At 36.5% G+C, this 21,856-nt stretch overlaps 1 protein-coding gene across 1 annotated transcript in view; it reads right to left on the bottom strand.

Moving 5' to 3' along the window:
* Positions 1 to 1,818: 1,818 nt before the first annotated feature.
* LOC105442195 (arrestin domain-containing protein 2-like) overlaps positions 1,819 to 21,856 on the bottom strand; it is a 39,617-nt gene continuing 19,579 nt past the window's right edge. The window contains exons 4-9 of the mRNA XM_011674087.2: positions 17,056 to 17,193; positions 12,609 to 12,844; positions 9,015 to 9,197; positions 7,529 to 7,717; positions 6,080 to 6,188; positions 1,819 to 5,082 (exon numbers count right to left, since the gene is read on the bottom strand). Coding sequence (XP_011672389.1) covers positions 4,457 to 5,082; positions 6,080 to 6,188; positions 7,529 to 7,717; positions 9,015 to 9,197; positions 12,609 to 12,844; positions 17,056 to 17,193 — 1,481 coding nt within the window. The 3' untranslated portion in view covers positions 1,819 to 4,456. The remainder of the gene's footprint in view (positions 5,083 to 6,079; positions 6,189 to 7,528; positions 7,718 to 9,014; positions 9,198 to 12,608; positions 12,845 to 17,055; positions 17,194 to 21,856) is intronic.

Below are 21,856 nucleotides of genomic sequence, written 5' to 3'. Positions count from 1 at the left end.
TACAAGAAAAGATGGAGAAAATGGGCCAGGTTTAAAGGCACCTTGTGATTTTTGTGAAGCTTAATTTTTTTCCATCCGATGTCTTAAAGTTTACCCGATAATCAGTGAGATTGCTTTCAATTTACGATACAATGTTTTCTTTTTGTATCTTCAGTCATAATTCTAAAACAGTGAATTTCAAGGAAAACACCGTTTTGGAAGTTGTGCATATCTCAGAACGTTATATATCAACCTCTATGACTCTCTAGATTGGTCAGAAAAGTGCTGACAAGACATAAACTTTATGTATCAAGAATAAACCATGTTGTTGTAATCATTATATGGAAATAGGTAAGAAAATTCATGCCAACCATATGGGCAACAATGTAATTAGCAATAATTTAAGTGGGATGTCCATGAACTTAGACTGATGATAGCTTCAAGAATATGGCTCCTGGGGCCTGTTTCATAAAAATTATTATCAATAACAAATGACAAATTTGCTCTCGGCCAATCAGATGCCACAATTTCAGTAGCTTATAACAGCTGTTGGAACTTGTTATTGATAACAAGTTTTATGAAACATGGCCCTGGTTGTAACAAACATTACCGTGTGAATCTAATGGCTGCTGCCAGCATGATTGGCTAGTCCATGTGATGGTATATGATGCAATGTAGAGAGCGATAGAGGCAACCTCTGAAAGACATCTGCAGCAGCAAACTATTGCTATTTGCCATCGGCCATTTTCATAAAGTAACCCAATTAAATGCATACGTCTTTGTAATTTGTAAAGTACCTCAATACAAATTATTTCATTCACCTCTTACAAATAACTGTATCTCAACAGTCGGAATGAGACTTGTTTACATTTGTTGTTGCTTGGTCGGTCAAACATTATACCTTGCCCTACGTAACAACCCATAATATATGCAGATTGCATTTTGACTATTGAAATACAATCATCAATAACGGATAAATGAAATAATTCGTATTGAGGCACTTCACAAAGATGTAAATGCTTTAAATTTGGTTGCATTACAAAAATGGCCTATACATGTACTGGGAGTAGGTCCAAACACCCACACGATAGAAAAAATTAGATTCTGATTACACACCTTCACAGGAATAAGACTATATTTTATTCATATAAATGTTATCAATGTGCTCTCTCATACATGTACATTGAATATTTACCTTGTGTGTCAAAATAAATAACGTGCAAAACCTTCATCATTTATTAAAAAACATTAAAAGTAGTGAATCATGATAATTGTGTCACTTTTTATACTTGGCGGGCTCAACTATGGTATGTTTAAGAAAGTGTAGTTATAAACATTTAGCTTCACATTACAGCTTCACATATATAGTTCCTCATTCTACCCTCAACAATTGCTATGGTAGACAAAGGAACATCCCTTCACTGCTATTATGTAAAAATCTGTAGAACAGGTGTCACATGCATATTCACCTGTTCTACAGATTTTTTACATAATAGCAGTGAAGGGATGTTCCTTTGTCTACCATAGCAATTGTTGAGGGTAGAATGAGGAACTGTATATTTTGTCCGCTTTCTTTGTCCGTCATGTTCATAGTGATAATTAACAAGGTTTGTTTATTCTGTATGAAAATTTAATTCAGGACTTGGTAGTCCATTTACAAACTATGTAAAGCATATAAGAGAGAGAGAAAGAAAGAGAGAAAGAGATGAGAAAACTTATATTTAATCAACAGTCATGTGCAATTAATAATACATTTTTAAGAAGAAAAAGAACACCCAAGTGCTTTTTTATTTTACATATAAAAATATCTTCTCCATAGTAAGCAAACATCGTAAGGAATGCGACAAAAATAATTCATCCATAAGTCAACAATAATTCTGTCCTACTGTAATAATACAAATCATTTTTCTGCTACACAACTTTTAGTATCTGCCTTTTATATGGGCGCCATTGGCTAAAAAAACTAAGTGCACATTTTGGTAGAATTATAAGAAACGGGTGCATATAGGATTCAAAACCACAGGGATAATAAGCAGGCCCACACATGAACACGCATTTTCTCTCTACTTCAAATCGCTCCTTCCCTAATCTCGATCTTTCCTTGGGAAAGGGTTAGTTATTTTTCCTGTAAATAGAGAGAAAAAGGGAGGGAGGAATAGAGAGGGAGGATAGAGAAATATTCGAGGGAGAGTATATAGCTTACGATTGAGAAAACAGAGAGAGAGAGAGAGAGAGAGAGAGAAGAGACAAAATAATGGCTAAATGATGAGGAAAGCTAGGATGCTTAGGAATTTACAGCATTTGTTGAGGGCAAAATGGTGTTGCAGGCATGCCAGTCATAGTGTCAAATTTCTTCATGGTTTTCACACAACACGATCGAAATTATTTCGAAAGATCAACCCAAGCCAATTTCAATGGCCTCGTACGTCACCTTTTGAAATGTGTGAATATTGTAATGACGTAATCTTGTTGAAACCTGGTCATTTAAAAGGTCAGGATATACACGAATTACAAATAGCCAATTTTATGTTTTTGTGCTTACACAATTTGCTAAGTTTAATTTAGATAATTGTTTTCATAACAATCGTTCGTTTGTTCCATACTCTACCAGACAGTCAAGTCACATTCGCACCCCTGAATGATGAAGTATGAATTTTCTTGTACCACAATCACATTTAATGATCCAAAGTTGTGGAATGGTCTTGAGTCTTATATAAAGAGTTGCCCTTCTCTGTTTTGTTTTAAAAAGAAATATAAAATTGAACTGATCAAGTATTACGTCCCTGATGGAACTGACACTGGTAAAGTCCATCGATCGTTTTCCATTTAAATGTCATTTCTGAAACTATATGCATTCACTGAGCATACACTATCATTGTTTGGTCACTTTTATACATTTTGAATCTAACATTGATCCATGAATGGCGCCTCGGAGCGCTTTGTATCAAGTGGAAAAGGCGCTATATAAATTGCAGCTCATATTTCAACTACTACCATTGGTCCATGAACATCTATCCAGTTCGCTGAATTCTCAGAGTACTGCATAAACAGTTAAGATTGTGTTAATACATCTCATAGAAAATAAAATACTATACAACCAATACCCTCTTTTGGTTATCATTTGATGGAGTACATATTGCAGAAAATGAGGCGTATAATGTACAACTGATACATACATAATGATATCATGATCAAAGTTATTGCAATTTTCGTAAGAGAAATAACATGGCATACGTCATGTATCTCATACAGTCATCTTGATACATATGCCAACAAAATCTTGTCATCTTCATAGACTGTAGCATAAAACAATGGAATAAAAATAGAGACCTTAATTACATAGGGCAGTGAATGCAGACTGTCTGTTATGAAAATAAACTTGTACTGTTCAGTGTGAAATAAAATATAAAGTGCGCATGATATATCCCAGGAATTCTAGTTTACATGGATATATTGCGTTGGCTATACATGTATATACACAAGCTTAATTATCAAAGGCACTATATGCACATATACGCAATATAACAACTCCAATATTCATACCCCTTGTAAAAAAAATGATGTGTTTCCGAAACTCAAGAATGATATGTGGACTGGTTGAACTAGGGCCTTTGTTAAATACTTTTAGATGTAAGCTTCGATATGTCACATTCTCAGGAAACATGATTGAGGACAACTCAATTTTCCACATACTTAAATTTTGACAAAACTTGGTAAGGGTATGAATAATTTAGTTGTGAGCTGCAGTCACTCCTGATTCTCCTTCTGTCAAGGCACGTCTCCAGACCTATAGTCTTCATTACTGAGTTTCTGTACTTTCAAGGTATTCATTTAGACTTTCCAACCTGTAAATAAAATATATAGACATACAGTACTTTCTATGTAAGTTTCTGCCGTTTGGTGATCGCGGCAGGAGCATCATGCAAATCACCTGCAGTTCTTGATCAGTGGCTGTCTTGTCCAACAGTCCAAGTCATCTATAGTGAACCTACCAGACACTCGAATTCCTACATGCAGTCACCAGATATATCTTGATCATTCCGTTTTACTACACCAATGGCTAATAAACAACTTCAACCGCCCCTCCCCCTTCTGGCCTTTTCCACCAGGCAGCATTATCGTTATACTTCCACCCTTGCTTCCTCAAGACAGTATATATCCATCACGTACATGTTACCGTGATATTCATAATGTAATCCATATTTTTCCCATTACTTTCGGAAGCTGTTCATCAAATTAACAAATCATCCACTCGACCAGCATGTTGATAATATGTTTAAATAATTCTAAAGCACGTAGACATAGGTAAATTTGCAATCATGCTCATCAAGTACAATGTCTCGATCTCTTTCCATGTAATGGGCTAAATCGAATACAGCCATCCTTGTTGAATCATAACAGTCACCTCAAACGACGGAGTTATACTGTCGTTGATTTAGCGAAAAGAATGTGTCACATAAAAGTGTCTTCAGTGATGTCAGACATAATGACATTCATAAACCTGACCATCGTCACCAATCTCAAACTGAAACTGTCCGTCTTTCAGATCAACCTGAGGCGTTTCCATATGAGATAGACCTATCGTGTTGATTTCTACAGCATGGCCAGAAATGGTGAACATGTTTTCATTCTGGTTCATATGGGACATTCCAAACTGTCCTGGTTCATCATAACTCTCCTCCTTGGAAGGCTTTCTGCTCAACACCCCTGATCCTCTCGTGGTACGCATACTGTACTTGGTGACGCTCCCGCTCGACTTGCTCGCAAGAACTGACGCATCAAAATCATCATTACTTTCAGTTCGGTCAAATGAATATCCGTTAGATAAATCCGTACTCGACATCTGCGCCACCATGGGATGCTCCTTTCTTGTTGAGCCATTTGAGAGGGCGCCATTGCCGTTGTTCGACACAGCACCGTTACGTGGAGTACCATTGTGCGACTGCAGGATGGGGCGAGGTTCTAAGAAGGAAGCAGTCGAGTCGCGGACCGCCGAGACAGTGAGGTAGAGAGGGGTAAAATGCTTGAGCTGTACGATTCTTTCCTTGTCCCGATAATGGACGACTCCAGAATTGGCGCCGCATGATTGATTACATCCATGCCCTGTTGATAAATGGATACAGTTAAACAAATAAAGAATTAGATTAGGCCTACAATTATTGTATTTCTGCATTGCATCCCCTTCATTTGGAATATCGAATTATATCCTGTTCAAGACCTTTTGTAAGGTCATATTCATATTCTCTAACTAAATATTTAATGGCATACATTCTTTGTTCGCCAAAATAAGTCCGACTGATTTTTAATTTGAACGGGTAAAAATTATATACACCAATGTTAACCAATGGAATGAATAGAAAAGCTTCCCCTAAAGTATGCGAGAATATTATGATTGCCTCTATAAACCTTTTCATCCTCTTCTTATAATTATCTTTATATAAGTTTTATTTTTAAAATTCTTAAAAACGCGTACTAGATTTATCAGTATTTAAGAAAAAAATTGTGCTCTATTATAACAACCAGTTAGGTTGTGACTTAATGTTTCGTCAACACTAAAATAAAATAAGCGAGAATGAATGGAATAGAAATATACTAAAGGTATTGCAGAAACGTACATAACATGAAAGCTATTTCAACAACAAAGTTACATTCCGAAAAGGCCTGTTGGCATATTCGTTTCCAAGAGAGAGATTGAGCAAATGAAATCAATTTGTTGCAACAACAACAAAACAGTTTTATGCTATCATTAAATATACAGGAACTACAAAAGCCAAATAAATTCAAGTTCAAATGATTGATCAAAAGAGTACAATTTTATCAATACAGGTGCAAATGCACAATCGAAACGGACAGACAAAATTAATGGTCGTTGTGATGGTACAATAGCGGTCAGGGGAAACAAGGGTTACCTGCCATTCCCGCGTAAAAAAAAATCCCGGGTCTGACACTGTAACCACCTCAAAGTTTCACACTTCCAATCCATTTTCTGGATGATTTGTTTTATGAATTTTGAGATCGAGTCGGAAGTGCAGGGTTGGAACACATTTCCGTGAGATAAAATAAAATAATTTGAAACAATCACAAGAATGTTATAAAATACCGTAGCTGAGATCCCGGGACTTCCCCCTTGAATCTTTGAAAGGTACGTTGCCAATGGTGACCGGAAAGGAGATATTTAGTTCGGGCTTCTCATCCACTATAAGAGCAATCTAAAATGATTGGAAATATGAGAGTAAAAAAAAAATAACCATATCAATAGTGAGAGAAGGTTTTTTTTAATATTATTTGATATAGAGTACGATTTCCTTGTCCGCATCTACTATGGAAAAATAAAACAGTAACAACAATAATAACAGAAACAAGAACCACAAGAAGTAAGCTGCTCCACGTAGGGCTTACATACGTTGGCTCTTCATCCTACCTGTACACTACTACTCGAAAAAGTAGATACATGCAGGCTTATTAACAATAACTTTCAGTACACGTTTTAAATTCAATGCTGAAGACTTCGAAAAAGAAATATAGAATAATGCCTTGAGGCTAAATAATTTCAAGGGCGTACACCGGCAGTTCAAATCAAGATCTTCTTTTAGAGTATTTTGTTCCTTAACTCTCTTCATGAGGGATAGTATGAATGTATAATTCATGATCAGCTGCACATAAGACAGTGGATTTGGATTCACATGACATGAGTGTGTATGACGCACCATCTCATAAATGCATTGCGTTGTCATGGTTTCCGCATTATTTATTTATTCCAAATAATTTTGTCAAACATTTGAAGGTAAGGTTGATTAGTATGCTAGTCATGCGATTGCTTTGTGAAAGAAAGCAAGAACAATTTTGAAAAGTTAGACATGTAGCACATGAGAATAATAACTGGGTACTTTAAGGTTTTCATGGTTTTGAAATCATAAAAATCATAACAAATTGCTCATAACAAAAATGACATACAATGACAAACACTATACTGAGGTATAGGTATAATAAACTATACATAATATATGTGACCTCAGATTTCAGTTCAAAGTTTTATATCATTATCAGTTCGTTTGTAACATGAAGCCATTCAAGAGCTATCCTTTAGTTCACGTGACATTTCTACTCTGAATTTCCTCCTCATAGAAATAAAAGGAACATGGAAGTTCACAAGTTATTATTGATTTCATCAAATTTTACAAGGAATTGTACAAATCATGCCCATTACCTATAATGGATGATTAATTTTGTGTACAGCTAAAATGTTTACAAATTCAACCTAAAAAATATTTTACCCAAATTTCTATGGCTAACGTATAAGGAGTATGAAGAAACAAATGATATCATAAAACCCTATCATAATAGCGGCCCTATCATAACGTCAGCACGTACGGGTGCGTCGAGAAGTCTACTCACAAATTACTTTTATGGCTATTAAATAAATTGAGAGTGTATTTAAACTTTCAAAATCTCTCCATAGAATTATTATTTGAAGCGCATGTTTTAAACAAAGTATTGGGACATGGAACTACTCACATTTTGTGTGTGGTTGATATTCTTTAAGACTTACTTCTATACTGTATTGCAAAACAATATGCCTTGTTTCAACTGATGAAGGTACTATAGGGATCTGTAACATCCTTGCAGTACGAAGACAGTATTCTTGGTCTGGCTGCACACAGGGACTACTGTAGCTTAGTATCTCATAAGAACCCGCCTTGGTCATCCGCTTTGGAAGTTCTGCTATGAAGGTGACATTCTGCCACAAAGAACAAGGTGACACATTACGTCACAAAAGAAAATAAATCATAAATATTAAATGAATAAATAAATGCAATTGAAAAGCAGCTGTCCCTAAAACCACGTCATACAGATAAGCTTGAAAGTCATTCCATTTCAGGATATTACCCATACATGTGGTAAATGGAGACAACAAATAGCAAAGGCTAGTCAAGACACATTCATAAGAAACTGGTAAAGAATCATTCTAATTAATTCAAGTGTCATGGCACCAGAGTCGAGAGGTAGGTCTACACATTGAGGGGAAACAGGAATGAAGTGGGGGGGGGGGGGGGGGGGCATCGTTCATCCTTGGGAAATGAAATGAGCATTTGCAAGAGTAGGAGGAGGATTCATAAGCTCATCCAAATGTCTTCTTTTCTCGTCTTTTCCCCCTTCTTTCTTCCCTTTCTCTCTTTCCTCCTTCCATTTATCTCTTTGCTCACCTCGTGTTCATTTTTTAGTAACTCAATTAGGGGGGGGGGCACCTGCCCTCTTGCCCCATATAGCTACACCACCGCATCGAATCATGAATACATTGTATAGATGAGCGATCATCTTTCATCTCCGATTTGCTTTCGAAAAGGTACTTAACATTTTGAGTTTCTTATCGGAAATCCTTTGGGATGGAAAAATTATACACTCGAATAGCTTTAAATGATCAATTTTGAACACGATATAAGTAAAAATAAATCGTGAGTTTCAGAGATATCAAACATAAAATTATCTATATTCTACCACAGAAGATTTCCTGACAATATATAACTTGTTATATGTGGTTGCAGTATGCATTAACTTCACACTTGCATACATGCATGAAGGAATAATGATAATGCATATAATGCTTCTATTGGGACCTGATTTTCTCACTCATTTTCCCACTCAGTTTTCTCACTAAGTTGATTGATCCGGGAGTGTAAATTTTGACAGGCATAGCGCATTATACATATTCACTATTACCATTTAATTTTTCACTATCGATTGAACATTAAGCAGTGGTAGTGTTATTTTCAAACTAACTACGATGCTTTCGAAAAGAATTTATAATTTTCCAGACAACAAAGAAGACAATAAAATTAAAATGTAGCTTATGCGTCGCACGGTGTGACAATACCTTGTTGATTTACATATCATATTATCATATTGATAATTCATTTAAATGAGCAACATGTTTTACCCTTATTTATGATCAGAACTGAGATGAGAACGCAACATATACGTATCCGTATTTAAAAAATAATTAGCATTCAGTTGAGAAAGTTAAAAAAAAGAATTACCTGTAAAAATTTGACCCCTAGCCTCATGACCTTGTCCGAGTTGTTCTCCAGTCTTGTTTTGATATTCACATATTCCCCAGCACAGTATGCGTTCCGTTGCATCTCTGCCTTTAAAGCTATAGGCCCGCTGGATCGGCAACAGCAGTGAAGCAACGTTTTCCGATCCGATGCATGTACAGTTTTCTGTATAGAAGGGAGACAACCATAACGATCGATTTGTTGAATGGAATATAATGCTTATTTTGACACTTTATTCTGAAAACATGAATGAATAAACAAAGACATGAACGTCGATGCTCCCATCCATCTCGTTACATTCTCCAGGTGTATCGTCTGTTTCACACGATTTTTTTTCTGCACCATCTCTCGCTCCCATCCTCCCGCTCTCTTTCCGTCTCTCTATCTCTACCCCCTTCTCTCTCTCTCTTTCCTTCTGATTGGAATCGTTGACCAATGTTATCTTCTGCGGATCTATAATAAAAAGAACGTTAATGGATTTTTCATTAAAGCTTAAACATAACTGATTTTATCATCTGTGTTCATAATATATCTTTCATCATTTCCATTAGGAAATTTACATATCAATAGTACAAGACAGGGGGCGAATAGGCAAATAGGGTTATACCATGGACCTACTACGAATGGTTATACAGACTATCTTTGATTTGGATGGTTTCCTACTAAAGACAGATATGTTTGTCAGCGAATTGTGAGTGTGTTTGATTTTGTGTGCGTGTGCGCGCGCGTGTGCGTTGTGCGTGTGTGTGATCGAAAAGCGGGGATAATAATCCCCAGTGTAGACGTACCCTATGGCGACAAGTTTTATCGGTGGAGTTGGCGGGGGGGTTTTCACATTTCCCACACGAGGACAACAAATCGAGGTAAATACAGACATTAGGACAATGATATTGTCACTGTGAAGACCTACAAAAAAATTGCTCGCGTTTTGCCCTGACTTAAAGGGATCCGATAAAAAGTCTTAGATCCTTTAAAACAAATCCTTGATTTAGTTCATGCTGCAATGATAATTATAAACCTTTAGGTCAGTCAGAACCCCATGACCTTTACAAGCCGATCGCCTGTCTGATTATCGAGATATTTATGATTGAAAATCGAAATCAAATTTTGCGTTTGCCAAACAGTTTTCATAACACTACAGTCTTTTGGGGGAAAACGAGTATGGTAAAACCGGTCACTCAAAGGTTTTTACTATTTGAGGCGCTTCTTGATCCTTTTGAAGCGCAAATTTGTAGGGCTTCAATATAACACCATATCACAGACACTGATAACAAGTAGGGCCGTGCATCTCAGATTTAACATTGTTAAACGATCCCTATTTTACTGCTGACCGATTTTTCTTGCCAAAACAGAAAATTGCTTTTGATTTCATAATTTAAATCTTTTTCTGTTGCTACACTGGAACAGAGTTTCATGATTATGTCTTTCATGTCATTACTTTTTTCACATCTACGTTAGATCACGTGACGCGCAAAACTGGAAATATTTGTTATGAGACACCGCCTATAATTCATCGAGAAAATTAGTTCCTTATAGCCCTTAGGGACGGTATTTCGTATTAATTAGCCCTATCCAAATTCAGATAACGACACCAAAATACATTGAAACATGCAAGTTTCATATCTATGGGCGTACACCTATAGCTTTTCATGATACGTTACCTGGATTAGGCTGGATAAATAAATTGAAAAGCACGGGAATTGACCTACAGAAAATCTAAGATGTCTGGAAACATAAAGTATACAAATGGTAAGCTGAATATGGAATCCTTTCAAATTGGAAGATTTTAAAAAAGACACGCGTCTTGTTCGTATAATATGCAAATGTTTTTTTGCGTATTCTGCACTAAGTTTAGTTTTTATTAGCTTTTATTTCGATATTTAATTAATTTTACTCGATATTACGGGACGAGTTAATTTGCAAATACGGCTATTTCTGATTGTGTACATGGTCAATCGTCATAATAATTGGCTTCCTATTAATCATCATAAAACCAAGCGACGGTGTGCGAGTACAGTGTGAAAGTGTGTCCGAAAAGAAAATGGTAGTGTGAACGAGCTCTTAATGGCTTTATGAAACATAATTACATTCGTTATTTGTATCTCCTCATGTCATCATATTAGAGAGCGTAACATCGCGCTGCATTTTCATGACTCTTGATTCTATGAATACTAATTACATTGACCATGCTTGCCTTGCTGTTTCTCGTTATACCGGGTTTCATATCATTTTGCGCAATGGCATGTTCGTTTTCCGCCGTCGAGAATTTTGAAATTCCTGTTCACTTCATTATCGATTTAGAGTTCTCCGACGTATTTATTTTTTTGCTTCGGAATAAGGACATAACAATACACTCAATGTTAGAATCAAATGCGTTGTGATTCATTTTGGAAAATTACTCGACGTCTAAATTGGTATCATTTTATAACGATGGTAGTATTTCTGTAGAGCGCTTAAAACATCGGAGATTATCAGCCGATAATTATATACATCCAGAGTAGTACGTTACTTTGTCGTTGTTATTATAATTTTCATTATCCCCTGTTACTTGATCGTTGTCAATAAACAAGTAATTATGTTTCAAGGACGCTCTCTATGACATTGTCTATAATATTGGCATCCCCATCTCATCGCCGATTGAGATCCATATAATCATCAAAAATATAATTTGGCTTCACAGTATACCGATACGCAGAATACTAATACAAGGGCACATCAAACCAGGATTTTGAAACCAGGGTACTCTAAAACTAGAAAATTCTCTGTAAACATGATCGAGAAACTTACGAAAAATCAATCCAATATAATATCAATGCTTAGTGCAACACCTATTGAAATGTACGAACATTAATTTTTTGTAACAATAATAATAATATTCCGCTTTTATATTGCACTTAATACATCGATGATGTCTCTAAGCGCTTTATGGTCGTCGGATTCAGGCTTACCCGCACACAATATATGCATATTTCTCCACTCCCTGGGGAGCATTCCAGCAAGGCGACATTTAAGCGCACACTTGCTCATCTAACCACATTAACTTTCGCATCTATTAGGTTATAAAGCTAATGCCCTTGAGCAGATTTCTCGAAAGTCTTTATAATTGTGTTAAAAATGCTCTGACAAGAGGGTAAAAAGCTGCTAGTGCAGTAATAAACTGTTGCCTATAAAGTTGGAATTATTTTGTCTTACCTCTTTTCATGAAATGATTGTGACAATATGTTTTATTCTTGAGAAATATATAGTTGATATCTTCTCAGATCTTTTTTGAAAAGTTGAAAGAGTGATGGAGCTTGATCAATACATGCAGTTCAGAGAAGATATAAACGTTATCTCTCAAGAATAAACCATACTGTCTCAAATCGTTTTTGAAAATACTTAAGATTAAATCATTCCAACTTTATGGGCATCTGTGTTTATGAACTTAAAGCCTAGCTCACAAATGTCATTACGAAGTGCTACGAACGCCGTACGGACGATTTTCAGACAATGGAAATCGGGAAGACAATGGAAAACAGGGAGATTCGTACAAAATTATCGTTCGTACGAACCTTTGTGACCGTAGCATAAGCTTACCTGGTATTTGGGCAGGTTGCAGTCAATCTCCGAGCCTATGAAGGAGAAGTAGCGCTCAGCCACCGGGTCCACCGCCCATGATATATCCATGTTAGCGTGGACCAGATAGCGGGAATAGGCAAGGTTCCCGCACTCGAACGAGCACGGCAGACCGAGTTTGGTCGGGAGCTTGAATTGAAACGGAAAGGAATAACTGCCAGCTGTCAGGAGTGGAATCTCCGACTTGTCTTCCGGTTCTGAAAATGAAACATTAAATGGAAATTTTCATTCAAATGTTGATTTAATTCTTACATACAAGATAAAGCTCTAGGGACGATAAGCATTTCATAGTTTCCATTAAACTCAAAAGCATTTAATTACATTTTAAATTTTCATTTAATGAAATCTACATCTTTTATGTATCCCAAATCGCAATTATCTCATCTTCAAAATTATACAGTTTTAATAGAAACATACATTATTTTCATTCACGCATGAAACAGAACGCATTCAATAAATGAAACAACATTTAGGCCTATTAATTTTTTTCGTTCAAAATGGTAGACGTTGTTCTCTCCCTCTAATTGCAGAAACGCAGTCCAGTTAAGCAAATTCGTGACGAGTAAACACACATTCGTGTAATAATTGAAATGTTTGTTCTATTTCCTTCATTTTACCCGTACAATCCAACAAATACCACGTATTGATTATGATTAAACTAAATGAAGGAAGTCGTTTTCCGATTAAAGTGACTGGAGTCTTTTTTCACATTCAACCACAGCCACATTCTCATAATTTCAACCAAAATAAGAGCACCAAACAAATCTATAAGACGGATCTGAACTTGTTTGTTTAGAATATGCCATATTTGAATTCATTTACCTACGTAGTCGAACAAACTATATACCAACAAAAAAAGAGAATAAAATTAAAAAAAAAAACATGTAAAAAACACCCAAACAGGTGATTTATACAATGTCTGCTTGAAATATAAATCATCATCATCGAGCCTTCTACTATTATTGACTTACTAGGCAGACTCGGCAGATGGTAAGTAAGGCTGCTCTTTCAATGACCTCAATCAAACATTGATCAAACTAACGTGATTTCATTTGTACGCCCTTGACTTCATACCAGATTGATGCTTCCAAATACCACCATCATAATGGCTAAGGAGGTGAGCCTTTAGCACACAAAAAAAGCGATTTACGTAAAACCGAAATCTGTCAATATAGTGACAGGCAAGTCGTTTTGTTATCGCTGGATGGCAATATGAGTTTCACGGGATAATTATTGGTAATAAATATTGGCAACATATTTTCTAAAAGATTTTTAAATCCTGTTGGACAACCGTCAGGTTAAATCAACAGAGGCGAAGTCTACACTGTTACTAGTTGGTTTGAACTAAAGCGAGCAAAAAGGGGATTTAAAAAAAGTTGATTATGAATGTTTTGAAGATTGATGACCCTCCATCCCTATCATTTTAATATCTAGTATTAACATCAATTCTCATCGAAGAATCTACCCCAGGCGGATGACTGAAGCCTGAGTTTTGTGTTTAGTATGCCCCTCCCCTCTGTGATTAAGGCGGATTATGAGGCTGGGTTGCATTGGAAAACAACCCGTCCCTCGAATAAAATAATGATAATATTCGGTTCTTGTGTAGCGCATATCAGATTATAATTATAAAGTCTCTATGAATGAATGTTAAATACCCCGCTTTAGAGGAGAGTCGCCACCTTTGCACGTTAAGAACCCACTGTATTGTCGAATTTGAGTATAAAATAGGGGAAACCCCGGTGTAGTGACCCACATGCACATTCAATTAATTACATCGGGAGGAGAAACCCGATGACTTCAGCGATTCAGTTCGCTTTTCTACTCCTCGCCAATTTCACAAAATATTTGACCTTCATAATCATGCTTCGACATGATCATCTTGGATGGCGCTGTTACGTTCAGACATGGCGTGGTAAACGGCGGCTAAAATGGCGCCGCGGTTTTTGTGCGTGTGGAATGAATGGCACCTGCGCATAACTAAGGGATTCCGCGTATTCACTGAGCTCTGTGTTAACAGCAGGTTAATGTGATGTGAAGTGTATTACACTTTTCATCAATTAAAAAGCAGTGGCTTTGCAGCGTCACAATCATCTGGAAGGAGCCTTAAAGGTGAATGTAAGAATCCATCACTATTCTAAGCCTGCCTGTGCCAGGGACAACATTCAGATATAATCTCATCAATCACGGAAGATGAATGATCTCAATTGCTTGTATTATCCCTCCTTTATAAGCAATGCTGGGTGATCAACCTTTAGATGAACAGATCTCCTCATTTTGCATAATGTAATTTGTCGCAAGATACATACAGATGCATCTCTACGGGTTTCTATCCATGAATGATGATTACAAATGATGTTGCCCCCGCTATATTCCAGCATAGACCACCAGTGTATTTGAAGGGGGCAATCTATAATATAACCAATTGAACTACACTATTTTGCAAATAATAATGATATATAAAACAAAATAATAACAATTTGAAATTATTAGAAAACAGACATAGTGAAAATGAACAACCAGTGTTCTGAACATCTACGCAAATAAGGACAACAAACAGTGACTTTCTTGCTGAAGACATACGAATCACTATTGACTTGAACATTTTGCACCCCCCGCACGACGCCACTAGGGACACTATATATTTAACTAGATTGAGGAGTTTGGGGAAGGTGTGGACTCTGTTTGGCAGTGTGACTGAGGTATTAGCCAGACTATATTCCAATCACTACTAATGTATCTATCACTCCGACAAAGAACGTTCCGACAATTACATGACAATGCAAACAAAATATTGTGTATGCTTTACTGATTAGTTAACATCCTGGCATACAAAATAGTTCCACCCTACGTCAATACCGTGATGGCCTCACTCAGTACTTTCGTCAGAGCATGAGCAAGGCATGATCAAGGCAGTATACAACAAACACACTTAAATCTCTCTCTCTCTCTCTCTCTCTCTGTTTCTCTTTCTCTCTTTTATCAGGCTTACAAGTTACAGACTTGACAGACATGTTTTAATATCTTTGGATCATTTTAGCCAGCGCTTACAAAAGTGCTTAAAATCAGCAGTTCTCGTTTCATGACTTTTATTTGCATCTCAGCATAACATACTGCATGAGAACAGGCAAGTACACACCTACAAAAATACCAACAAATTGAGAGGATTTTGCTACTCTACGCATTTGGTCCACAGCATTCTTTCCATGACAATTTCTTCTTCTACCTCCGTTTTCCGCACGCTCATTGTGAAATAATCATGCTATTTTATCTAATTACGCATACTTCCAGCTTTCCTTTACGCTGAATTTATGCTCATGTATCCATCGCCAATCATTCTAATCACGATACAAATTACAAATTGTGACCATGGCAACGAAACCCTGCGCGCTACAACTATAATTCAAGTGTTAATAAAAGAGTTGCACTCGGAACGTGCTGTATATAATTATGCGTGTGGTTATGAGTAGAAATGGCATCAATTACTCCTGAACCTATGACTTTAAATTATCCATTGCATAGAGATACAAGAGGAATGGACTATACACCATCGTTATTCAAGCTATCGAGTTATTAAGTTAATTAAGAAGACCTGCACGCGTCAATTTTTAGTTTTGGTTAGGAATTTCCAGGCACCTCCACTGTACAATACATCTTGAGATGATTAAATGATATTGGCTTAAAAGCGCATGAAAAATATGTGGTAGCAGCTCAAAATGGGACAATAAACATTGTATCGATGTGTGTAGCAAAATGTCACAATGACCATTAACAGCAACATTTAATTTGTTCTAATGAATTTTTGTTGTATGACCTTGTATAATGCAAATCGTTAGCTTGTGATTACCAGCTTCCGATTATTTCAAACAACTGACATGCTCGTTTGTCGCAGCTGAAATTGCTTTGAAAACATTCCTCTATAGTATCATTTATCCATTGTTTGTCGCAAGCTACACTGTTCATTTCTCTTGGTTTACCTAATCGTTTAACACCAATTTAACTCCCCATCTTTGTTCATTTTGACTGCTGTTACCTCTCTCTCTCTCTCTCTCCCTCTCCTTTTCTGTCTTCGACCTATCTCCTTATTCCTTTAGGCCATTATCCTGCTCTACTTCATCACTAACACTTTGATTACCTCTTCTCAGGGGCGTTGCAAAGAACTTTTTAAAGGAAAGAAAACAAGGGGGGTCTAAGTGTCTAACCCTTTTTCCTCATAAGCTTGCCAAAAATGTACGAAATGATATAACCGATCACCAGTTCAATAATAGGGGAATTCGCTCCCCAAATTCAAACATTTAAATATGATTAAATTTGAAGGCAGAAATTGTAATTGGTTGACACCACAACACCCCTTATAGCGACGCTTCTGTACCCATCCCCGATTCTTAGCACCCGTAGTCAATCTTCTTACCGTTTCCCCAGACCGTCTTCCTCTCAAGGAACAGTTGTTCCCCTCCCCTGTAAGTCGAACTCCTCTTCCCGCTGGCAGCAGAGGCATGTCTCTCCCTCCATTGGGTACGGATCTCCCCCTTCACCGCCACCCGGATACCTACAGTAGAATCAAAAGAAAGCGAGAAATAATAATGATGATGATGATGATGATTGTGATGATGATGATCATGATGATAATGATGATGATGATGATGATGATGAGATGATGATGATGATAATAATGATGATATTAAAAAGGAAAATTGTTATAGTAATAATGATAATCTATTTATTATGATTATTATTATACTGATAACACAGATATTGATAGTGATAATCAAAATAATAATAACAATTTATAATTATGATATATTCTGATAATACTTATATCAATTATGACGAACAAAATATGATATTGTTAACAGCAATGATGATTATGAGGACGATGACGTAGTAATAACTTTGTGGATTTATATCCACTGTACTACTTAATCCATCCAGGATGTATCTAAGCAGTTTACAAATGATTTATACAGTATTTACCCCGATCGATGGATCAAGTCTTGCGCGCACACAATCGGCTTTATTTTATGCAAATTCTGCACTTTCTGTGAAGTATTCCAGCTGGGCGCCAGTTTTAATGGATGTGAAATGCTAGCTGTACCAAACCATACGGTTAAACCACAATGACGTTCGCATCTTACTAAGAACTCATTTAATGCTTGGTTGAAGACAAGGAATGTAAATGAAATGTCTTGCTTCAGGACATGAGTGACGTACAGGACATTGAACCCACGACCTTTGCATCTCCAATCACGTGTTCAAAACCACTTGACTACGACACCTCAAATATCTGTTTTTTAATCTTTAAATTACGATGTGCAGGGTGCAGGTGTCGCTCGAGGGGCGGTGTTTTGGTTTCTACTTTTGGGGAAATAAAATGTATGGCGAGGGGAGGGGAGAGAATTTACCCCTTGCCATGTACTTTCTCCTATTACCTCTTCCCATATTTCTCCTGTATTTCACTCCCTCCGAATCGTTCGCCTATTACAAATTAGTATTCATCAAAAACTCGAAGACATCATCAAGTTATCAGTACACTGTCTGAACAATAATTCATGGTCAATAAACTAAAAACATCAGTACTTCCGATCTATCAGATCTGATCACTTCAACTTGAATCGTGCAATGGTGAAAACAAGAGGAGAATCATGATAGGCCATGTATTATGACAGTGTCATCATGACCTTGACCTGAACCAGATGCATGGTAATGATCAAGAGAGGATCAGTAAATTGCAGGTACTTTGAAGTTAAAATACATTTAACCTTAAAGATAAAGACCGGTAGTGGTAAAATTGCGGTTCAAGGGTTTTGGGTGCAAAATATCCTTTCAATATTGTTTTAATATTGCCTTCAGAGGTTTAGATGGCACTAAATTCGCAAAAACAGAAATATATGCCCAAATGTTCAATGTTGAAGTGCATTCGCGATATTTATCCAGGCCGGATCGATATGATAATTTACCAAATATATCAATTAGTAGGCGGTTTCCCGGCAAAATTTGTATCATCACGTATTAGTCAAAATATATTCTTTCACAATCATGATTGGTAATAAGAGCTTCCATTTCCTTATTTGAGAGGGGGCGTTTCCAAAACTGGTCTATACCTTTAATAACAATATTATGTACCTGCAAAACTTTTTTTAAAGAGTGTAAAACGCGTATTAAGTTTGTATTGAATATGATCTTGTAATCTAATCATGATGTTTATTTATATAATCATTAATAATAGGAAGGATACACCCCTCCCGCCAAAAAACAAACGAACAAAAAAACCTGGAGTCAATGACAAGTTTTGGCTATGTTTCACAATTATTCCATGTACACCGCTGAAAATGTACAGACATATTTTTTAAATTCCAACAGATGTAATGTACTTGGTATAAAGGTAACAATTTCCATGATTTTAATAATTAAATGAGGATTTTTTTTTTTGCCTTCAGGCACCACGCAAGCGTTTCGGTTGTATTGGAGTCGGTACATTTGACAAATTGCAAAATAATAAAGGAGAAAAGTAAAAAGAAAAAAAAATCACTATCGACTTTCATTTAACTTGCACGACATTTTATATCACGAGGTACATGTTGACAAATTTTCTACAAAATTCTGAATTTATCGACCTTTAAATGTGAACATTATTATTGTTTAATATTCATGAAATCAATGAAGCTCTCTTTGAATAATCCCTTTAGACTATGATGGGGCCCTGATGCTGTATGCATTGACCTATAAACTTGTATACTACGATATATAGCAAGGATACCCACCCCCGACAAACTTACGCGAACATGACGGCCAAATGGGAATACAGAAGAGTATAATCAAATAGATATGATTGATTATAGAATTAGAGGGAACCCATATTGTGGTTATTGAATAATTCCATAAATTGCATTAAATCCACGGCTCAAAGCATGGCGTCGCATAATAAGCGCTAACACCATCATAGTATTATAAGGGATCACAAATAAGATCGAGAGATGCGCAGTGAGAGACCCGGATGACAGAAAGTCGGATGATGTATGGGCGAGGAAGAGGGAGGAGGGAAACCAGTTAGAGTAAGTAAAGAGGAAAACAAGAAGAGAAAGAGAGGGAAGGAAAGAGAGAGTGGATGAGTAAAAGAGTGTATGTGTGAGAGAGAAGGAGAGAGAGAGAGAGAGAGACAGACAGACAGAGAGAGACAGAGATAGAGACAGAGATAGAGACAGAGAAAGAGAATGATGGATTTGATAATTGACCTTTACGATATCAATCATTTTGGGATCGAATTTTCAAAGGGTAAACATAGAAGTTACATTGAAAAGAAATAAATGTTTCGATACAACAATATTTGAGTTCAGCTAAAAATGAAAAAAAGTTCAGTTAATGTAGAAACAAAACAATTTAGAGACTTTAAGCACTGTAAGCATCTTTTGAATATATTTTCTGGTATAATTGTCAGTTTACTATAAATACATATTGGAATGATAAAAGAAGGATACGTTCATCCTGTTACGGGTGTGTCAATTTTGCAAAAGAATACACATGCAAGATCCATTATTGTTTCTCATTGCAATACCAATAATACAGATACGGCTTTCTTTTCCCCCTAAACCACCGCTTTTCAGATCAACGTACGGCGTTTACTGCATCTGATTCCAAGGAGAAACTGAAATACGGCCTTTGCATTATTTATAGGAGACGAAGGAAATAAAAAAAAAAGCTAGTAACTGACCCGGCTTTTGTATCAAGTTGATCGTGTTATATTGATAGTCAGAGCATGTAACCAGGCTATACATTCCCCCCACAATTTCAGCATTGGTGATGAAAGACGATATTCGAGCCGTGTTGACAGTGAGAATAGATTTCCGAAAATGGTAAGAAGAAATGCAACAGGCTTCGTAAAAGATAGACATCACAATTTGTGTATTTTTGTAGGTGTGTAGAGCGATGAAGGGGGGGGGGGAGTAGTTCAATTCATTTGAACATCTTGTCGAGGGGCAAACATTATTGTAAACCCAGAAAGGTTTATCACGAACTCTGTTTAAAAAAAAATCAAAATAGGGATAGGCCAGCAAATGGATTCGCTGTATACTTTGTCAATCTTCTCTCACTCTTTTGTGTGGTCAAACACCCACATACACGCACACTCCTCATCACACACACACACCCTCGCGTTTCCCCTCTATCTCGTTCTCCCTTACTCGCTTTATTCTCTCCTCCTCCTGGTCGCTTTATCCCTGGATGTAGCAACTAAACGAGTCTCTGGGTGACTATTCCGTTTATTATTACCATGGTAACCGATGGTATTTCATTAGGTTTTATGGTTGGCTAGCATGCCGTGTCAGGTCTGTGAAGTATACATCTCCCTCCCAAAGGAGACTTAACATGTAGCAATGAAATATTGATTATCGTAATTGTAGCTTCGCCTGCATGCATCAGCTAAGGACATACCGCGTAATAAGAATGAAATAGTATACAAATATACACTGCCTTGAGAGGTTCTGGTTAAAACTATGCGCAAGAGGTGACTCCAATAGTACTATTTGCTGAGGGGTGCAGCCCCGAAGCAAATGGTACTTTTGGAGTCACCGAGGCCCATAGTTTAACCAGTACCTCGAATAGAAGGCATGATATATTTGTTTTATATCCTGCATCAAAATTTTATTTAAAAAAAAAAAAAAATTATGTAAAAAGTTTAAAATATTTTGTTTTCATTAAATTAAGATTTGAAAAAAAAAAAAATAGATTCAATTCTAAAAAAAAATTGTCACATTTTTTGTCAACTCCCAAATAGTAAACCAAAATAGTACTCTCATATAGTACTTTCTAAAAATAGGTCAAATATTTCTGGTCATGTGACATGTTCTCAACCAATCAAAAGCCAACAAATTGTTGATGCAGGATATAATAAATGTTATGAGCTTGATTCATAGTCATGATAGTAGGTCCTTCAAAAGGGGTTCAAAAGTGTAGCCAATGAGAAGCGTCGAAATGGATCATGTGTGCGAGCATCAATGTTTACCTTATGCACTGAGTGCATTCTGCTGATAACAACCGTCAATTCCTCAACTTTTAACTCATATTGTAGACCCACTTTATGACTCAAATAATACATTTTTGTAGCTCGTGCATTAGTGATATTATGCACTGTACTTGGTATTTAGTCACAAAGAGACGGCCAATGAACTGGACAAGTCTCGTTCGCTATCTTACTGTGACTTAAACTGTGTCCAGTG

This window comes from Strongylocentrotus purpuratus, unplaced genomic scaffold, assembly GCF_000002235.5.
Source record: "Strongylocentrotus purpuratus isolate Spur 01 unplaced genomic scaffold, Spur_5.0 spur5_scaffold_3, whole genome shotgun sequence".
Classification (NCBI taxonomy): Eukaryota; Metazoa; Echinodermata; class Echinoidea; order Camarodonta; family Strongylocentrotidae; genus Strongylocentrotus; species Strongylocentrotus purpuratus.
This window is presented reverse-complemented; position numbering and strand designations above follow the sequence as displayed.